Genomic DNA, 21,603 nt, shown 5'->3' with positions numbered 1-21,603 from the left:
TATTGCTTCTCCGGGTACTCGATTTTGTTGTTTTATTAAAGACTATTTGTAATGGCACAAAATATACAGCATTCAATTCTTTCTTTCTGTAGCGGTTCAGTTATTGTACCTATATCCGTACAATGCTCCTTAACTATAGAGGCTATATGCTATGCTTTGTCGGTTCCCCCCTTTCCCATCGCTTGCTGCGGAAGATAACAGATAACAGTGATGGCTTTGCTCTGTTTCGTTCCCCGGCTCTCAAGTGGTGTTCATGGTGTGTGGATAGTTTGGTTTGGTTTACTGGTGAATTGGTGACTGAGTCCCTGACACGCCCCCTTCCTCGCCAGCTGCTACCATGGTGCCCGACAACTCTGCGGCCAGCACTCGACGAGTTCTATTCTCCTCCTGCGCTGCTCTTCCATTCCTTCCGTTTGTCCGGTCCACTTCCTCTGGTTTTATGTTGTCAACTACGTTATGTTCCACTAGATTAGGATGCTATTTATATTTATCTTAGGTATGCCGTTATGTGTATGTAGTTTTTGCTTTGTTTGGGTATCCTATATCGGTTTTCCGGCAGGCTTTACCGCGGACGCGAACCTTTGTAGTTCGGGTTCGGATGGCGACTGGGATGACGCGCTGGAAGTGATGCATGCAAGTCGTTAGCTTTGTTTTTATTTCCAAATTTATTAATCAAAGTTGTGACAACATAAGAGCAGGGAGGGTGGGTTTCTTAGAAGCTGTCCTCACCTTGTATCATCATTGTGGGATACATGCCGGCCACTTGCGCCATTTGAGGCCGGATATCGTTCGACGGAGATCGTCGACTGTTGGGCAAGGCCACCGAGGGCTGCAATATAATATAAATTTATTAGTAAAAGTGGGCATTTATGTTTTTCAGCGATCACTCACATGGGCAAAGTACGTCTGGCCATACTTGAAGTACACACCGGACGCCCCATTTGGATTGTAGCCGCCGAGGGCGGCAGCAGCGGCCACGCCGCTCAGCACCGCCGCCGTGGCCTGTTGGCTGCCAGCAGCTGCGGCGGCGGCAGCGGCGGCACTGTGGTGCAGCTGGGCAGTGGGAATGTGCGAGCGGGCGCCACCGCCGCCACCCGGCTGATGGCCACCATTCGAGCCTGCCGTTCCCGAAGCGCCACCTGCTCCTCCACTTATTCCTGCATTTGGACCTCCGCCGCCGCCATAGAGCGATGGCGGCGAGGCATTCATGGCGGCTCCGGTGGTCTGATCCAACACCACAAATCCTCCAGTGTGGCTAACCAGCGTGGGCTGTGGCTGCGGTGGTGGTGGGGCTGCTGCGTTGGGCGTGTTGGCAGCACTGTTGCTCTGGCTGCCCACAATACTGTTGGGCGAGTTGTTGCTGCTCTCGTGGCTGCCACTTCCACCACCATTGGCGCTGGGCGAGTTCCGTTGGGAGACACTGCGTCGATAGTCCTGGTTCATGGACTTCTGACTCCGGAAACTAGCGGCTCCGGCATTTAGGCGCACCGGTGGCTTGGACTCGTAGCTAGAAACTCCAGGGCTGGAGTTCGCTGCATAACTAGGCGGTGGTCCACTGATCAGAGGCAGTTGGTTGGGCTTGTTATCTCGTTTCACACCCATCGTGTGTGGTGGTGGCCCACGATGTTGGTAGGAATTGGCCCCACCGGATGAAGAAGCACCACCCAAACTTACGCTGCTGGGAGAGGCACGCGGCGTCGGCTCGTTGTTGGAGTTCAGCAAGGGAGTCTTTGCTCCAGAGGGGATGCCTCCTAGTGGTACCGAATGTCTTGGGTTGTAGCCACCTGGGTGGTAAGGCTTACGCACTCCCACTGAGTGTGCTCCTGAGGATCCACCTCCATGATTTCTCTTCTCATAAGGCGAGGTGTAACCCTCGTTGCTGTTCTGGCCCTGGTAGTAGTGCGGCGTGGAGCTGTTGCTGTGATAGCCACCGCTGTTTCCTCCGCCACCCGTACTGCTGCTGCCACTGCTTCCATTGTTTGGAGCCGGCGGGGTGCTGAACAGCGGCGCTTGTCTTCCAGGAGCCGCTGGAGTGCTAGGAGCCGACTGAGAGGCACCCTGATCCATGTTACCGCCATTTGCTGGATAAAACGGACCCGCTGTGATAAGAGCATGATGGGGAGCACTCTGTGGCGGGGGAGGTGGTGCCTGCTGCACTACCTGCGGAGCCGTTGGAGGACCTCCTGGCCCTCCGGCTGCTGCCGCCGCCGCTGCATAGGGGAAGATATTCGTTGGGATCAGCGCGGTGGCGTGTTGGGCGGAGAGAGCGTACACATGGGCACCACCCGCTCCACTGAGATCCGTGCCAGTCGCTGGACCACCGTGGGCTAGCGTCAGCGTAGGCAGCGCATGATATGTGGTTGTGCTGGCCGCCGGCGCAGCGATGATCTGGGCAGAGCCCGCTGACGGATGATGGGCACCACCGGCATGAGCCACCGAACTTGGTGTGTAGCTGGGGTTGTAGTGGATCGAGCCACCGCCTGGTGTGCGCTTAACCCGAGTGCCATACGCACTGGAGGTGACCACGGATCCATTGCTCGAGTGCTGCTGCTGCTGATGGTGCTGCTGATGCGGCTGGTGGTGTTGTTGGCCTGAAACTGAAAGGGAAACCTCTATTAATTGTACGATTTAGGGACAAGTTTTATTAGATTTACCTGAAACCACCGTTGGTGGTCCTGTGGTTGTTCCAGCTCCCGTGTGCGGCGCCTGCTGTTGCATCGGAGCCTGACCCACCTGCGGCTGTGAGGCTACCATCGGTGCGGCGGCCACTGCCTGCTGGGGCACATAGTACGAGATGGGGTGGTAGTACGGGTAAGAGTATTGAATCGGATACGGTGCCATAGGAAGCTGTTGCAGCTGTGCCCCACCACCCGGTTCGCTGGAGTAGATAAGCGGCGCCTGGTATATCGGCGCGCCATTTGGAGCCGCTGTGGCGAACTGGGCCGTTGGATAGGCAGCCGCCGTCGCCATTGGCATCACTGTGGTGGCTCCCGGTCCGCCCGGGCCCGTCTGGTATATAGCCTGCGCCGGGATGAGTCCCTCACGCGGCTGCTGGGCCGGATCGAAGACAGGTATCATGTAGGTGCCTCCAGGAATCTCTCCGCCTGCCTCCGGGGAGGCAAAAATTGTCTGAGCGGGCGGGTGACTGCTGGTGGTCAGTTGGAAGAGCGGCTGTGAGGCACCACCGGCAGTGCCTACGCCTGGTTGCGGATAGGCGGCATAAACCATGCCCTGTGGAACCGCATAGATGCTGCCATCGGGCTAAAAGGATAATCATAACGTCAGATTGTGAATATAATTTGGTATCTCTAGATAGACTCACCCCCTGCTGATATGTGGTGGCGCAGTAGGGCGCAGCCCCATTGGGCGTAGTGGTAGTGTGAAAGACGGTGGAGCCGTCTGGCGCCTGGTAGCTCTGCGTGTAAGTCCAGGTGGTGGTCTTGGGCTCCTCGACGGCGGCACTGGGTGCATGACTTTGGCTAGGAGTCTTCACCTCGCACTGGCTGTAGGGCGTGGTGCTGGGCGACACCGATTGGAGGTCACAGTTCACCTGAGTCACCATTGGGAGCGGTGTCTGGCTGGATGGGAGCTCGGTAATACCCACCGAGGAGGTGGCGGAACCGGACGAGGAGGGTCCAGCCATAGGTTCCTGTTCCTGCTCCTGCGGCAAGGCAGCCTCCAGTTCAAGCTTTTCGCCCACGGCACAACAGGCGGGTATGTTCGGACTGGTGGCCTGATTCTTGTACTTCTGCACCTCGATGCGGTCGTAGTTCTTTGTGGATGTGGAGGTGGTGATGCTGAGGCAAGCGGTAGCACTGGCCAGGCTATCACAATCATCTCCCTTGGTGCTGGCCGAATCCCCATTGCCGGAAAGCTGCTGCTGGATAGGCAACGACTGCTGCTCGTAGCTCTCGTACCCCTCAGAACACTCCATTCCAGGGGACTGCGCCTCCTCCTCCGCATAGCTCTCGGTGGAGCTGCAGGACAGCTCAGTGGTGGCATATTGCTGTGATGACTGCTGATGCAGCTGCTGTGGCTGCTGCAATTGCTGCTGATGATGCTGCTGCGACTGTTGCTGCTGCTGTGACTGTTGCTGCTGATGTGGCGACGACTTGCGATAGTTGTTATAGCCACCGGAGGAGGAGTTGCCCTGGTTCTGTGACTGGTATTGATTGCCCGAGTGCTGGAGCGCCTGGTTGGGCGGCAGGTTGGACGGGTCGTAGTGGTAAATGGAACTGCAAAAATCGAATGTATTATTAGCTTTTTATACATATTTGAACATAGTTTTACTGATAGGATTGAGTGTGTTATTTGGGTATTTTTTCTCGCTCGGCAACATGCAACGTTCGAATAGGAAATTTAAGAATAGAGAGTAGAGGACTGCGATTAAAATAATGTGTAAGAGGATTAGGAATCCTGTATGTTTAATAAAATGAAATGTAGACACACTCCTACTATTTTAATCGCAGTTATATAAAAGGAAGGTACAGTCGATACAAGCGGCTGCTGATAGAGTTTCCACAGTCTTGTGGTTTGTCTATATTTTTATTTGCAGTGTGTTAGCGACGCGACGGCAGCGACAGACACTGAATATTATATAAGAGTAATTGAAAAAACAACAACAACAAATGGCTCGATTGATTGAATTGATACAATGCGATATGCAAATTGAACAAACAACACTTAGGATATGACGACAACACTGGCAGACGAAAGACGACAACACACGATACATTCAACTCATTCATTCGATAGCTTAAAATCTTAAACTTTCGATCAACGCTGAAGAGGCAAGCTTTGTGATTTTATTTTAGAGCATGAAAGGTGGAGTACTTTGGCTTATATTGTGGAATAACTCTCGATTTGGTGTAAATATGGTGTCAATGAGCGTGGTAGTAAAGTCACAGATCAAGAGATGTATAGACAGGTGAGGCGAATAATTATATTCGATAGCAGCTGGTGTTGCGCTGTGGTGTCGGGTAATTTTGTTCGAGTTTAGGCAGATAATTTACAAAAACAACATCGATAAGTCGTCCTTACGAAAAATGAAAAGCTATGAATATTGCATATTTCACATATAATAACGTATTAATATTTATGATAAATAATATTAAGTAACAAGGCTAAAGTTATATAAGGATAATTTAAATAGGGCTAAATATTTTGTTAGGCTTCAAGCAAATAACTTTTGATTATTGAACACAGATAGTTATATTATTTGTTTAAACTACACGGATATATTATTTATCAAAACTCTGACGAGTTTGCAAAATAAAATCATTTTACTCAGGTATATTTAATAATTATTATGTTAAGATAATTTGATATTCAAAATAGTTATTAGTATTGTTTGTATACAAATTCAATTAGGATAAGGCACTACTAAAAGTTGCTCTTTAACAATAAGTAGATTTAATTGAAAGATAAAACTTTTAACAAAGTCTCTCCAATATATTGGAAAACAGTATATATATGTATATAAAACTGTGTCTTAAAGCCGCACTTGTCGCTTTGTGAATTGTTTAGTTAGAATATGTGTAAATCGAGGAAAAATTAAATAAACGTTTATACCAAAAGCAATTGCAGTAAACGAATGCGATAATTTTGCAGCGATTTCTGTATTATATTTTTTAGTTGTTTGTGTGGTTTAATTTTCTTGGTTTAGTTTTTGTAAATTACCCGTCTGCATTGACAATTGGTTGGAGGGTTTGCGGATCAATGAGGAGGCTGCCAATTGGCACATTCGAAATGTCTGTAACGGCCCAGACGAGTCCCGACGTTCCCGACGAGCAATTGGATGTGGACGACGGATCAGCCCCGGTGGCTTCTGTTCCCATTTCCACGGAGGACACGGTGACTGCTCCTGATCCTCCGCCGCCGACAACACCACCACCACCCGATGACATGGGTGGTGCCACCCGGCTGTGGCTCACCATGGATGGATGGTTTAACTCCGGCGTCTGCCTGTCGCTGCCGTAACCCGTGGGCGATGGAGTTACGGAGTCGGAGCGCACGGACTGGGTGCGGGTCTTGTAGCTGGACGGTGGGGAGTTCGAGTTGGTTTATATGTTGGTTGGTTCATTTGTTGTTGTTATTGTTGTTGTTGTTGGGATTGCATACAAAAATGATTTTGGTTTGGATTTTTTGGGGGGTATTTTTAAGTTTGTCAATTTAAAATTATTCATAATTTAAGAAATGGAGCGAGAGCGACTTGAGTTTGGGTACATGGACATGGTATTATGACCGGCTTCACTAGGCTTAGTATTCTTTTAGTACATTCTTTTGCTTACAAATGAAATTTAAAATAACTAAGTGGAACATATAATAAAACCACTATAATTATTGCCAAGAGAAGTTTCGCTACTTGTAAAAAAAATAAGAAATCCCTTGATTCTTGTCTCAGTGAAACCGGTTATATTTAATGATTTTTAAGAGACAGACTTCGGGGCTACTCACCCACTGCTGGAAGGAGACAGGCGCCAAGGAGTGCTGCCAGTTGAGTCCTGCTTCGCAAAGCCGCCGCGTCCACTTTTGATCGAGTTGGTTGAGTCGCCACGAGGCATGGAATTGTTGCCAGGACCTCCTGAACTAGGCGGACCTCCGTAGTTGCCAAAGTTGTGCGACTTGGGCACAGCTCCACCGGATCGCATGCCATCGCGAGATTCCGTGGACTATAAATTCGGATATAAGTTACTTGCATTCTTGTGATACTCTATGGGAAATCATACATTTTGCATCTGCAACATCTTTCCATTGGGCCTCTTGGGTCTTGGTGGCTGAGACTGCTTCTGCTGTTGTTGCTGCTGCTCCCAACCACCGTAGCATTCCTCCTCGCCACCTCCGGAGTATCCCTCATGATTGCCCCCTGTTCGACTGAAGATGCGGCTGCGCGCCCTATCGTAGTCCTCCTCCCGCTCCTCGAAGCTCTTGGCCTTGCGATCCAGAGAAAGAGGGCACAAGTACGGTGACTGACGCACCTCATCGAAGCTGTGCGTGTCCCGCTTCAGAATTGACTTGCGTGCATCGTCGCGCACCAGCGACTGGAAGCGGATCTGAAAAAGTATTGATTAAGTAATTAGTGTATATTGAATGCGCTCCATGTGCGACTAAGTACCTCCGGTATGCGCGTGTTCTTGGCCACGGCCACAATCACACACTGCTGCGTCTCCGTGTCCACATTGTGCTCCATGCCGAAGAATGCGGCAGTGCGATGGATCAGCATACGATTGTAGGAGGAAGCTGGCGGAAAGCGGTACTCACAGCCGCGACTGCAAGAGAAAAGCCACAAGTATGATTAGATATTTCCAAATTATACCATTCGGCGTTTAAAGCACCTATCCTCCACCGACTCACCTATTTTCCTGGACAAAGTCTATTAGGTCTTTCTCAATCTTCAAGAGGATGTTGCGATCCTTGGGGTTCTTATTGAGGGTGTCCCGGAAGAAGACTAGTAGATCGGTTCCGCCATAGTCCGTGTACTGCTCGCTCGAGTTCTCTGATTGATGAAAGACTAGAATCAGTGAGTGATGAGCCTGGGTGATGGTATTGGCCATTGACGAAAAGTCGCCACTTACCGCGCGATATGAAGCCCGAGGTGTTGTTGCTCGAGTTGTTGGATTGGCCATTGTTGGACATGGTGTTGCAATTTCCGTTTCCACCGCCGCCTCCTAAATCAATGCTGCCAGATGAGCTTCCACCGAGATTCTTCAACCGTGGTTTGTTACCTTTGGCATTGGTGTTGGCACGATGCTTCTTGCCGCCTCCTCCACCTCTGGGCTCATAGTGATACGGCTCCTCGTCGTGGTTGTTGCTCAGATTGCTGTTCTGGCTGGACATCTCGTGGCGCTCGTGACGATCATGCCGCTCCGCCGCCTTGTAGTTCATGCCGGAGTTGTAGATCACACCAGTAGACGAGTTGTTGTGCGGCTTGTTGTCCAAACCATTGGCCTTCATATCAACGACGAATTTCTTGTTACTGCTGTTGTTATTGTTATTAAACTCCATGCCGCTGCCGTTGCTGTTGGTGCGATTGTGCTGACCGCCGGATTTCTTTGGAGGCGATAGCTTTGGGAACTCCGCTTCATTGCTAAGTGGCACATTCTGCTGCGGCTTTGGTGGCACACTCTGCTGCTGTTGCGGTTGCTGACTAGTGACAATCACGGCTGGCGTCTCCATCAACGGCGAGTTGCCCCTTCCAGCTGATTGTGCTTTGCTGCTGCTGTTGATATTGTTATTATTGTTATGCTCGTGGGGCTCCCCCTGGAGCTGCTGTTGCTGCTGCTCGGAGGCAGCCCGCGGCGTTGGCGTGCGAGGTGGCGAAGTGGACTCACGCATGGCATGGCTGCGCGTCAGATGTTTGCCCTTCATGTTGCCCTGAAAGCAAAAGCAGGCGACAGGTGAAGTGATTAGTTTCGAATTAGTAAAGAACGAATGTCAAAGTTGACCAGAGATGAGCAAGCAGTCAAACGTTCAAAGCCGGGAACTGGTATGCCTCTGAATTTTTTGAGAATAAATGTTGAATATCAAAACTGATTTTAAGATTCTCGATTGTCAACAAAAGCTACTTTTGAATTCTATTTAACTTCATTTTGGTTATGTATAGTTCATATTCTATGCATCGAATATACTAAAAAAGGAGGGTGTTCAAAATCAAACCATGATGCAATTGTGTGGCTCATTGTAATGTAAAAAGCAAACGACCCACACACGGGAAATTCCGTAAAGGTTACAGGGAAGTATACTCCGCTTGGTTGCCGTGCTAGGCTAATATTATACACGATATGTATACCTTATGGAGTCCGCCCAGGATTGCCTTTTGACATTTTTCGCGCGTTGAAGGGCAGGATAAAAACCAAAGTATAAGCGCAGTCAGGCGTTCAGTCTGTCGGCCAATCGTTCAAGTTTAGTCATCAGGCACATTAATTAAATTCCCTTGCTATTTGTTTTCCCCCATTGATTTTCTGCTGGACGAAAACTAACAGAAACTGACCTCATTAATCAGATGTTGAAGTCACTTGACGTGGCCAACAGACTATGTTAGCACTTGAAGTTTCAATAAGAAGAAATTAGGAACTTAACCTAAACTTGGATGGTTTTTAATAGCTTCCGGACCACAAGAGTTCCGGAAACTTCTTACAATTTTTCCACACTTAGTACTTAAAAGCAAGCCAGCTTAGTGCAAACTGACAGATTGTTTGAATGAAAAACTTTGCTGCCTAACCTTCAGGCGCTTAGCTAATTTTCCAGTTCTTGAAACTGGCATTCAAAGTGATTTCCAGGAATCTGGTACACCCATTTAATTTTCGTTGTGGGAAAAATCAATAAATCGACCTTGGAGCCTCGCAGCAGCAGCATTTGCCAGTGAGTGCTCCATAATTTGGGGAGTGGGTGAAATGAGGAGGCCAGGATACCCATTCTTTCGCCCAGCACATAAACAATGATTGACGATAAATCCTGCATGAGCAGTTAACCAAGGCAACCGGCCGACGGAACGTCAAACCAACCAACCAACCAACCGACCGAGCGACCGACCAACCACCCACCAACTCACACAAAAACCTTGAACTCTGCTGGCAAAAAGCGTTTGGAAATGTCTGCGATTGTGTGCCAGCAACGAACTGCTGCAGGAGCAATCAGAAACACGATTACCAATTGCAACACTTTAGCCGTTCGGGGTCGATTGGGGAATTTCCAGCAAATGCGATTCGCAGAACCATAATCCCCATGCCCCTGTCATAAGCCATCACCACCCCCCCTTGGACAGCCACTGACCTGACCCAGTTTACTAGACGTTTTTTGGGCGTGTATCCTTAGCTCGAGAGTTCAGTTCATGGCTGCACTTATGTGTGTGCATCCTGCGAGAGACACGGAGAGATACCACGGGCACTGCAAGAGAGAGCTGCGAAAATCGAGAGCAGGGCCGAAAGGATGTTGAGTGAGGATGGGAAGAGGAGAACCCAACTGCAACGCGACACCTGACCAGACCTGACCTATATAGAGCTGTTCTATAATCCCTGCACTCACCAGTTTCAACCATATAGTAGTAACCTATTTAACATGGCATATAAGGCATTCAAAATGGTTTCCTATGTATTGCATATATTGGTCATCCTTAATCAAATATGATTATGAAAGCTACAACTGATGTATCTTAACCACAAACGATTATTTTCGAAACTACAAAGTTGAATTAATATCTCTACAGATTATATCCTGAAAAGGTATCCTTAAGATTCTATAGATCAAACTCTGGAGTTTCTTCGGCAATACTTACTCGTCTATTGCCGAAGCTGTTCTGTCGACCCAAGTTAGAGGATCCTGCCGCCGACTGGCACTCCTCGCCGCAGTTGTTGTTGATGTTGTTGGTGCTGCTGTTGCTGCAGCTGGTTGAGATTGTGGCAACGGAAGTGGAGGTTGTTGCCGCGACGGATGTTGCTGCTGTGACTGTTGATCCTGTTGCTCCGGCAGTGGCTGCGCCTGCGGCTACTGGTCCTGTTACTCCTGCTCCCGATCCCGGTCCCGATCCTGAACCCACTCCCGATGAGTTGGCGCTTGAGGCAACGGCGGCGTTGGCACTGGCAACAACAACAACGGCGGCCGCAGCGGCCGCTGTTGAGGCAGAAGCGGCGGAGGATAAATTGGTTGGAATATTCGTAGCTAGGGCTACTTGAGATTTTGTGGAACTCATAATCACAGTTTATGTCAAGTGTACTGAAACGAAAAAGATGCGCAAAAAATAAATGAATGTATTAATTGACTTATTGGTTTTGAAAGAAACAAATATTAATACATAAAGAAAATGTTTTTAATAATTTTGAAATCCCATCGTGATTACCTCAATATGTGAGTTAAACTATTGCATTTTGTTTACAGGATTTTATGTAGCTCCAAAAATTTGTTAACAAATTTTCGTTATTGGTTAGTTTTGTCTTTTATTTCTTTGTTTGTTGTCTGCGGCTCATAAGAATGTTTGCTTAGTTCTTCCTTTAGTTTATATTTGTACGAATATTTTGGTTTTTATTCTTTCAGAAAAAAATCATATTTGTCGAAAAGTTGCGGCAGTGCAGTTGAGAGAATATTTTTTTATAAAAAAGGTTGAACCAAAAATCTCTGACGCAGTTGTTTTCACTCGATTTGCATTGGTTTTGTGCGACTTAGAATAGTTTACTATTAGTTAAGTTTGTTTATAAGATGCAAGGCTTAGTATTAGTATAGTATAGTATGTAGATAAATAGTTATTGTATTGGATTTTCGTGGCAAAAAACTTTGCGAAGGGAGGAAAAATAAAACACTATTTTAAGGTATTTTGCTCGTTATTGTGGTAATTGAGTTTTAAAACGATTTGGTTGTTTGTTTGTTGTTTTCTTTAGAACGTTGTTTATCACATTTACACCATATCACCGAAAATCAGAAGCTGCCCTCACTTTTTGGTCTGTACACTTGCTCGATTTTCCCAGTTATTTTGTTTAAAATTAATTCGTTTACGCACTAAACACTTAGGTTGCTATTTCTATAATTAATTTATATATGTATGTATGTATATTGTATAGTTAAAAATATTTTAGTTAAAGCTTTCTTTCTTTCTGGTTGTTTGTGATTATTTCTCTCGCCGACTTTTCCTTTTCCTCGGTTTTGTTATTTGTTTCTTTGTTTTTATGTTTATTGAGATATTTCCATCTGGTTGTTTATATAGCTCGGATTCTTTGAGGATTTCTCTGATATCCTGTTGTTTCCTGTGGCACACATTTTACCATCTGCAAAGTTGGAGGAAGTTTAATCGAAGGCTTTTCCCCAAAAGAGAAAAACGCGCAGCCGAGAGAGAGAGAGAGAGAGTCGGAAGCCGAGAGAATGAATCCCTTTGGCAAAACTGTGTATCCGTGTATCACACACTCGTAGACAATATGACCTTGTTTACGATTTATTTTGATATTCAAACTGCACGAACGGAAAGCCGAGAAAATTTCATGATGCGAATATTGCCCTCGGCACGATTAGAAGGGTGGATATTGGCCTGCTCTCTGTATCTTCAGGGCACCTCAGCTCCTGGCGAATATCCTTATAAGGACACCACTCACACACACACCCGTAACAAGCGACTGGTTCCCTTTCAGCGTAATTATCTTGAGTTTTTGATTGTCACAATTTATGGAGTAGGTAGCCAATTTCTGTTCCTACTGGAAGGGTTGAGCTGAACTCCCAAAAATTGTTTCAAATTTTGATGTTTATCTGTCCGAGTTGAATGGACTTTGCATAAATAACTGAGGCAAGTCGGTGTTTGCATCGGCAAGTAATGGAATCTTGAATAAGGGGGCTACTGTTCTTTTCGTTTATATAATTAAAAATTTCTGTGCGAAGTTAAGGGCAACGGAAAGTTCCCAAAAAGTTGTATAACAGCTAAAGGACTTTTGCATTCTTTTGAAAAAAGAAAGTAATCACAGGAAATCTTCAGAAAGCCGTGTAGGAATATTTAAAAATGAATTAGTTAGGATTATTAAGTATGATGAAATTTTAAAGACATTGCTTCGATTTTCTCTTTACAAATTATGACAAAGAACCATTTTCCTTTCGTTTGTTTTCTACTAATACTAATATAAAATACAAATACGAGGAAAGCAGAAGAATAGATGAATGAAGGTATCGAGAAGGCTCTCCCCCATTTTGGGCCAAAAACACCTGGCCAAATGCGAAATGCCATGACAGTCGCAGTGAATCTTTTATTCTGGGAAATACCCGCGAAAAATGCGAAAGGCGAGTGGAAGCAAGAAGCAAGAAACGAGATTTGGAGAATCGCACGAGAGAAAAGCGAAAAAGTGGGCAGGTGACAGATGACGTAGCCGCCTTAAAAAGAAACACGCATACAACGTGTGGCACACGACCAAAACGAAGGTGACGACGTCTTTGTCTTCGTTTTTCCACCGCTTTTCCTTCCCCATTCTAACGGCTTTCGATGGAAACGAGGCGAAGGCAAAGCCAACGACAAAGTTCGCCAACCAAATTTGGGACAAGAGTCGGAAAATTGCATTCGGGCGAGGAGTCTGATTCAGAATCCGGAGAAGGGGGTGCGGAATAATGGGTTGCATGTGGCGTGGTATTACGACTTGGCCTTCCTGCTGTTTAGCTGTTTACAGCTGCTCACTCACTCACTACACACGCCCTCTCTTTCTTCGCCTATTGGTGTCTCCTTTGGACCGCCAGCCGCTCAAAGCGACAAACAAAAAGCTTCCCCGTAGTGACGAGTACTAGGAAATGTGTTGCGGTCGTCTAGTCTGCGGAGAATAAGCTCCAAAGCGCGTGCGTGGGAGAATCCAAAGGGAAGAAGAGCCTTAAAAATAGTACACTGAGGAAAATATTCAGAAATTGCCCTAATATAAGTGGACAAGTTAGTACATTACCAACGAGATTTTAAGGTATTTTGTATCCTATATTTCTAAGTATATAAAATCTATTCTTTTATCATTATTACTCAAATTAAATTATAAGTAAATTCTAACCACAATTTTCTTCGAGTGCATACCCAGAGAGAGCATGGCGTGCCTGCACTTTAGAAGCTCGAGCAGGAAGTTGGCTGCAATGCACTCGCAAAGGCGGCGGAAGGGAAATGGAAAATGAGCCATACGAAAAACCCCAAAAGAGGGAGGAAGCAGCAGAAGATGAGGGCTAAATGGGGCGTGCATTTCCACCCAGAACCAAATAACGATTATAATTTGTTGACAAGCCGATGAAATTTTCCAAGCATGCAGTTTTCCACCTCTCGCGCGGAAAACTCTTACTAAAATGTATGTTGAAACGTCACCGAATGTAGAAAATACAAAAAATAAAAGGCTGTAAAAGAAAAATACGAAATGAAAAACGAACCCGAGGAAAAGACCCGAACTCTCGTATGAGTGTGTGTGTGTGTGTGGGAAAAACGTGTGCGACTGTGTATGTATAATACACCAAAAAGGCCACCGAAAAAAAATGTCTTTAAAGCAAATGAAAATTCCTCGCGACTCGAAAACATTTTTTCGCGTTTTCGCACACATTTCTTTGCACTTTTCTTTTTATATATATATTTTTAAACACTCTGCCCGGCAAAGGGGCTTCCTTTTCAGCTTTACATATGTATATCCATTTACCACTCGGTGTCTGCAATTACACTCTAAAACCGATATTTTTATTTTTTTCAACGCGCGTGCCATTTGTGTTTTCCTTCTTTTTGTATTTTCCACCAGCAACTCTTGTATTGAGAAGCGAAAACCGAAGAACAGAGCCCCACAACCGCAAAAACCCCATCGACCATTGTTCTCTCTCCGTCTCACTCTCTCGGCTCTTCTGCCCCTCTCACTCGCTCTTTTTGTTATTTTTGTATTTTTTCTTGAAAAACTAATTTTCTCGGGCACTAATTTTTTCTTGCCTCCGCTCGTTTGCTTCATTGTGAAAAATGTATTTTTAAGCTGCTGCTGTTGCTGCTCCGCTTCTCCTATAGATGTTGCTGCTCCTGCGAATGTTGCTGCTAGTTGCTAGTTGCTGCTGCTGCTGCCTGATGTTGCTGCTGCTGCTTTTGCTGCTGCGTTTGCTGGTACGGATGACAATGACAACTTTGGCAACGGCTGCGACAAAAGCGACGACCGCTGGCGGACATTATGGGAACACGGCCGAATGGATACTGGGCCAATTCGCTGGCGGAAGGTCTCTTTTCCTCTGGTTTTCTCTCTAGAATCTCTCGGCTGAAAATCTCCTCCTTCGTGCTTGTGCTTTTCCCCCAGAAGGGTGGCAAAAAAAAAATCAAGCGAGTCTTTCGCTCTCTTTTGCTCTCGGTCACGCAAAAAGAGAGCGCTGCGAGTGCGTAAAAGCTTCGCGGAAAACAGGTTAAAGCGTATGGGTCTCCCCCTCTCTTTCCCACACCCTAGCCCCCTCTCTCTCTGTAGATATCCTCCCTACCATATAGTTCGCCCGATGTCCCATGGCCCAGAGGCAAAATGCTTATTGGGGTGGCATTTGCTCGAGACTCTCCACTCTGCAATCACTCGAAGAAATTATGCTTTCAATGGGCCGTGCACAAAAGTACTGTGGGATTGCTAACGAACCCCATAATGTTGATAGAAATGTTTAAATAGTAATAATAATTGGCGCCCCACTTTTAGAGCCTACATTTGGGAGTAGTTCTAAACTCTTAAGTATATCAAAAAATATAATTTTTTGATTGTTTCTGAGTGGAAATCAATCAATACATATTACTCTTAATAATTTCATATTCCTTTCGGCATTTTTTTTTGTCAGTGTTCTCATCTACTCCTTCTATAGTTGCTGCTGCTCCTGGTGGCTATTGTTGTTGCTTTTATTGTCCTTCGTGGTGCGTTTGTGTGCGTGCGCTGCGTAGCGAGTGCAGTTGTTGTAGTTCTTCTGGTTACTGGGCATCTCATCCTTTGTGTTTTTCTGCGTTTTTTGCCTATATATCCCTATATCCCTGCTTGGTTCTGTGGCTTCACTTCCTAGCAGGCCACAAAAGGACCTTGGACATGTGAACATAAGTGCGTGAGAGGCAAGGGGAGAGTCCTGCAGAAGCAGAGAGGGAGCGACGTGCCAAACAGGAATGTTATGGCACAAAAAGGTAAAACAAAAACTTCACCAAAGTCGATGAAAAACAAAACATGCTATACCTGGAAATCGAATTCAATTTTAATTGAATGTAAATACTAAAAGAGATTTTTCATCACAGCAATCTAAATCTCGGTTTCAAACGCTTTTAATCAAATTGCTTGTGTGAAAGCCAGCAGATAAGCGAATGCAAATAGTTTTAATGGAGAGAGAAAATATTCGACTATTGCATATCCTTTTAAAGCTGTAAACCCAAACCGAAATAGATTGTCTATTTTCGTTAAATATAGTTTTCTAGCTTAATTTTCTGGAACACTTCCAGCCAAGTAAACAACTTTTAAACCACTTAAAACTTATCCCATAAATCATCATATACTCTATATCCCACAAAAAACTTTTTCCAATTCAATTACCCTCGCAAATCACTGGCAAATTGACCAAAAAAGTGTCCATCAATTGAAGCTCTTCCGTCTCGTTCTACTGCCCTTTTCCTATCTCTTTTTCGCTTGCATATCTGTCAATTTATAGCCTGAAATTGCATTTGATTCCTGACGGGATATGCCAGTTATTTTATTTGCCTCTGAGTCTCCTCCCTTTCCTCATGATGAATGCATTCATCGTTTGAGTGGGCAATAAAAAAGCTTTTAGAACCTCGTTCCTTGAGGAGCGAATATAATGGGGGGGATGGTTGGAGTAAAAAGGAGCGATAAGCAGGCGACAGGACATTTTTTTCATTGTCGCTGCCAATAATGTTAAGCCAGGAGTAATCTTCATTTTTGGTCTTCCAACCAAGTTTTACTTACAGTGGTTGCAAGCAGGGATAAACGTATAAACTATAAATATATTTACAACTATTGAAAGTAAATAATTTTGAAAGCAAATATAAAACGAGGCAATAGGTCTTATCTAAATATTCAAATGTATAAACCTTAAAATAAAGTTATTTGTATATTGCGCCCTACTTAGTTTTGTATTATTTTCCAGTTTATCAAAATCCTTTCATGTGCATTCTGGCCTGCATCCCGCAATTTTGGGTTGAAAGTCAGGTGAAGCGTGTCCTAGATTCCACTACAAACACATACAAACCATAGAAGCACATAGAGATTCCACCCCGAAGTATGCAACATAATTTTAGTGCAAACAACGCAATAAGCTCGACTTTTTGCCCTGCGGGACCTTGAATTTAATCAAAGTTGCGCCAGCGATCTATGTATCTCTTTCGTGCTGCTTATCACTTCCCATCTCCCATAACTACCATCTCGCTCTGGCAAATTGCAAAATAATTTGCATCGATTAGCCAAATGAGTTCCGGCATTCCCCCCTTATCACGAATTTTTTGCTTGAAAGGACTTTTTTGTCGCCTCCTTTGCAAAATGCGTTTCCCCGAATGCGTCGTAATAAATAATTTATGCAAAATGCTGGGAATACGAGGAATGGAACGGGGAACGATGGCAGGGAAACAGAGATAGAGAGAGAGGGAGACAAAGGACGAGACTGTTGCTTCCTTGTCTCTCTCCTCCCTTCGGTTAATGTAATTGCATATTCGTGAATGTCGCGCCTTTCGCCTGCAATTACGACATCTTATTTGGGTCAACACGGAGAGATTGCTCTCCAGCGAAAGAGAGGGGGCTAGCCGGAGCGAAAGAGTGGGAAAAAGAGAGGTTTATACCCCGCAGAAAGAGAGGGGCCGAGCTTAAGCTCCGTCGCACGTGTGAGCTTAAAAGCGCATCGCATTTCGAGGCCAAGTGCCGAGTACGAGGATGCGAGGACTCGAGGATACTACCAGCATCCGTCTGTCACTTCCGCAGGCAACTGCAGTATCCAAAAGGGGGGTTAGGCAAGGAGGAAATCGGCGTGGGGGTGTCCAGTGGGTGTGGCCTGCGCTGGCCCAGTTTAGTTGGCCCACAGGGCAGAGATATGCAGATGCAACTGCACTGATTTCCTGCTGGAAATTCAATTTAAATTCTGTAATACCTGCATTCCCCCCGGTGACTCTAAAGGTTACCAGAATTATCACCGTTAGTAACAGGAAATTAAGGTATTGGTAGTGAAATAAAAGGGCATGCTTGCAACAGGAGCATTGAAAGTATATTTAATTGAATAAAAGGATATGTTGATTCAATTGTTGATTTACAATTGAACTTCACTGCCTATGTTCTGAGTATTTGGGTAACAGCTTAAAGTAAACCCCATTTAATCGTTTTAAAAGGAAGCAAGTGATGTTTCCATAATAGTCCTTAGATTACTCTTAAGTTAGTCAGAGGTTCTTCGCACTACACAAAGTGAAGGTTGAGCAGAGAGGTGGCCATTATGGCCTTTTCTTACGATCCTTCTGGGGAATATTAAGCAAGCAAATCTAATCTAATTAGCCGGCAAATGCCAAAGCAGAGTCAACTCTTGCCCGGGTGAATCCATCCACTTTGGACCCCCTTAACCCACCGGTGACCCCCTGTCACCTGCTTAACACCTCGACGGCTGTACGACGGCCTCCGCCTCGTTTTACGGCGCAATTAAAATGCTAAATGCTTTACGACATCGCCCAGAGGGGGTCCTTTAATTAATTTGCCTGTGACAATGACTGGGCCATGCCATGTCTCGTGTCCTGACGGCCATGAAAGGTGTTAACAACAAACGCCTGGCCAAGAAAGCAGGTGGAAGGCGGACAAGGCTACCATCGCCTCCACTCACTTGACCCAGACAGACAGATGGAAGAGGCCAGCCAAAGAAGTCTTCATTCAAGCGCGCCTCCAACCAAAAAGGCTCTTACTAAAACCCTGATTATGACAGATTTTATTCGACGATATGACGACTAACATTTCCATTTAGTTCCAATAGTAATTATACATTCCTTGCTGGTAACATAAACAATTTTACACATCTAAATGTCTACTATCAAGTATCTTAAGATCTTTAAACTTTTGCCAGCTATCGTTTCTGCTTTCGTTTTAGCTGACACACGGCCAAAACTTTTAAGGCCACGTTAAGCAGCCATTGAGTTCTGCGGCAGAGCGCAGAAAAAGCCGAGCTAAGCACAGCTGGCGAACAGAGAATCCTGACTAGCAGATGTCCTGTAAATGGCTAAATGGTGCTCATAGCTAAAGGGAAAATATGAATAGGAGTAGGAGAAGAGCTAGACTTTCAGTCTCCTCAATCATTCATTCATTTGGCATATGAGACATGCCCGTTGCATACGAAAAGGGGCACCTGGGAGCCGACATTTGGGGCCATTTGATTGTTGTCTTCGGGTTTCCCCGCGCTCAGGCCACCTGCGGGAATTATGAAATATGCAAAAAGCATCTGCACGGACCTAGAGCCACCACCCAGTCACCTCCTTCGCTTCTACGGGAATAGAATTCGCTTGGCATCGCAACTTTGTCTGCGGAATCTACCGAGGACAGCGGTGGGGCAGGTGTGTGGAACTGATGGGGCTCTTTGAGCCAAATCAAAATCAAAAACAAAACTGGCGTAACCGATGTGATGTGTGTCTGCTTTTATCACAGGCGATTATTCATAAGCAGCAGACTAAATAAAGTACAGCGCATCTTCGTTGACAAGTAATCAGCCATATATTAATTATTCCAAGTGTATATATAAAAAAAAACTGATTTTTTAAATTTTACCTTGACAACATAAAACGCGTGTAAATGTGTTTAGAAGTATGCAGAAATATATTTGTTTTTTAAGTCATCAGAAGAAGAACCAATGTGTTTCAATATTCAATAATGCTGTCTAAAATATTTTACTTTAAATTACAAGTTATATTTTTACTTAATAACTTAATTAACATCAAACTAACAGGAGTTTGCCTGCCAAAATATCGAAATGCGAAATCAAAAGATGTGCGCCTGCCAGAATGCGTTTCAAAAAATGCAAATAAAATGCCATCCGATATAGAAAGTGGCATGAGCGAAGGCAATAAATTAATTTACACAAATTCTCGACATTCTCGCATGAAAAATACTTTGGTTTCGCGTCTTTTTGCAGTAAGACTTGTGTTCAATCTTTTTTGTTTGTGTAATGAGTGCGAAACGGATGGCCGAAGCGAATCCGAGCGCATCACAATCGACTAACTAAGTAGCAGCAGCCACTAAGGCAACAACTACAACATTGTGTGACAACGACGACATTTCGTTTAGAGCATCAGCCAAGATACATCATTCTCATCACGGCATCATCGACCGAAAACATCATCATCGGAGGAATCATTGGATGTGAGTATCCGAATAAAACAATAAACAGAGAGAAACAAAACAGCGACGTTTTTAGTATAATTTATATTATAAGGTACAGTGAACACTTGTATTAAAAGACCACTGAGTCCAGATATGGGTGCAGATATTTAAAGTTCAAAACACAAACATTCCTAATTAAACTTACACTTTTTGATGAAAGCTGCAATCACTAATAAGATAAAATCTTCACTTCCACTCAAGCAAATTTTGTGTGGATTTACCAAAAATAAGAACTATTTTTCCCGGGTTTCGGTGTTTGGGAGAGCGAATAAACAAAAAACTGACGACATTATTGCGACGCCAGCGATGTAAGAGAATTGGAGACAAATGTGAGAAACGCCCAGAGAAGGGGCGGGGGGGAGATATAGCCGGGCTGGTCGGATGATTCGCAAAATAGATTTTCAATAAAACCCACTCGAAAACGCCGACAATGGCGGACGCAGGCCAAAGAGCCATTTCGAATCTATTTTAAACACAAACAAAAGCATTCTCTATAAATCGAGCAAACGCGAAGAGGAAGAAAACTTACAAAAATGTTGGCAAGAATGCGATATGTCACCAGAAGTTGAGGGTTCCTAGCGAACTGGAACGCACATTTTTCGGTGTTTTGTAATCGATCTGCAGCAGCAGCAGTTTTCAAAACTATTTATCCTGTAGCTTATACACAAAAATTTACATCAAATATAGAAAAAAAATTTACATCAAAGAATAGCATCAAAGAACTATTGTATGTGAAAAAAAAAAACAAACAAACTGGCATCCTTTAGTTGTTACGATTCCAATTGGAATAATGAAACATGCTTTTTGCAAAATAGATATTACATTTTCATTATTTTTCACTAACCCGATATTTGGGATCAACATTTTAAAAATTTGATGGTAAAACCGCATACTTTTAGCTATATTTCTTATTTCATAATAATATTTTATTTTATTATATTAAAAGTACGTAAGGAAATATGCTAACAATCTGCTACCAATAAGCGCATAATTTATTATTTTCAATGCTCGACTATTTATTGCGAGCGTCAAGGCCATGAACTCCTGGTATTAGCCATGCTACAACTTTTTTCCAATGCAATTCCTCGGCGAACAAAAATCCCAACTAACAACTCCAATTAGACATACCGCCCGGAATCAGATAACGGGGCCTTCCCGCCAGCACTACTAAAAGGCATATACTCCACACATGCATACATACATGCGAGGTGATAAATTTGTATGTGCACATGTGTGTGTATGTAGTGCACTTAAAAATGCAACCGCAACCGGCGGCTGCAAAATCCGTAAATGTTGCAATAGTAATAATAAGCACACTTATATTATTAAGTTCACATCATTTCGAACACGCATTCCAAGAAAAGGGACAGTTCTAACGAAATTTCGGGACATTTTCTTAGAAACTCACCATTTTCAGTTCTGCTGCCCATGGCGAGTCGTTGTTGTTGCTTTTCCTTTGATTGCTCTTCCTTTTGATTATCTGCGATTTTCACACTTTTCCGGGGAGGCGAACAATATGCGGAATCGACACTACAGTTTCAGACGTTTTGCGCGGTGTTTTCCAAGTTTGTTTAGGCCTTTGTGGCACGCATTTTCACTCGCGGCCCTAAAACATATATATGTTTATTAGAGGTGGCACAAAAAGCGATGGCTGTTCGATATTAATGTTGCCAGATATTTCACTAGTTAATCGAAACTTCCGCACTATCGATGTATGCAAATCGATCCCAATAAATATCGATAAAACAAGAAACTAGAAAACTAAATTATTTAAATTTCCTTAAATCCGTTTTTA

General features: G+C 44.6%; 2 protein-coding genes across 9 annotated transcripts; both read right to left on the bottom strand.

Moving 5' to 3' along the window:
- Positions 1-15: 15 nt before the first annotated feature.
- On the bottom strand, positions 16-21,494 carry LOC6736671 (protein encore). Of its 8 annotated transcripts, none has more exons than XM_039294252.2 (14): positions 21,217-21,494; positions 10,274-10,710; positions 7,725-8,373; positions 7,575-7,667; positions 7,354-7,510; positions 7,115-7,268; positions 6,729-7,052; positions 6,457-6,671; positions 5,680-6,036; positions 3,323-4,235; positions 2,655-3,261; positions 892-2,597; positions 730-829; positions 16-618 (listed from the first exon to the last, which is right to left on the bottom strand). In XM_039294252.2, exons 2-14 carry the CDS (start codon positions 10,685-10,687, stop codon positions 563-565), a joined length of 5,745 nt encoding a protein of 1,914 aa, XP_039150186.1. In that variant the 5' UTR covers positions 10,688-10,710; positions 21,217-21,494; the 3' UTR covers positions 16-562. The 8 variants fall into 8 exon arrangements, with proteins under 8 accessions (XP_039150186.1, XP_039150187.1, XP_039150182.1 ...); XM_039294253.2 differs by having other exon boundaries at positions 7,354-7,495; XM_039294248.2 differs by having other exon boundaries at positions 7,575-8,373.
- LOC120284836 lies at positions 11,439-14,687 on the bottom strand. Its single transcript, XM_039294257.2, has 2 exons — positions 14,393-14,687; positions 11,439-11,753 (listed from the first exon to the last, which is right to left on the bottom strand). The coding sequence occupies exon 1, from the start codon at positions 14,618-14,620 to the stop codon at positions 14,492-14,494; it is 129 nt and encodes a 42-aa protein (XP_039150191.1). The 5' UTR covers positions 14,621-14,687; the 3' UTR covers positions 11,439-11,753; positions 14,393-14,491.
- Positions 21,495-21,603: the final 109 nt, after the last annotated feature.

This window comes from Drosophila simulans, chromosome 3L (assembly GCF_016746395.2).
Source record: "Drosophila simulans strain w501 chromosome 3L, Prin_Dsim_3.1, whole genome shotgun sequence".
NCBI classification, from domain to species: Eukaryota; Metazoa; Arthropoda; class Insecta; order Diptera; family Drosophilidae; genus Drosophila; species Drosophila simulans.
The sequence above is the reverse complement of the archived record's forward strand: the minus strand, read 5'-3'. Positions and strand labels throughout refer to the sequence as shown.

What these genes read in the sequence shown, in the direction of transcription:
- LOC6736671 (XM_039294248.2), bottom strand. Translation starts at nt 10,687, where the DNA reads ATGAGTTCCACAAAATCTCAAGTAGCCCTAGCTACGAATATTCCAACC. An exon ending in AGAACACGCGCATACCGGAG is followed by an intron (nt 7,053 to 7,114) that starts GTACTTAGTCGC and finishes ATACTTTTTCAG; the next exon opens with ATCCGCTTCCAGTCGCTGGT. An exon ending in ACCACCAACGGTGGTTTCAG is followed by an intron (nt 2,598 to 2,654) that starts GTAAATCTAATA and finishes TTTCCCTTTCAG; the next exon opens with TTTCAGGCCAACAACACCAC.
- LOC120284836 (XM_039294257.2), bottom strand. Translation starts at nt 14,620, where the DNA reads ATGTCCGCCAGCGGTCGTCGCTTTTGTCGCAGCCGTTGCCAAAGTTGT.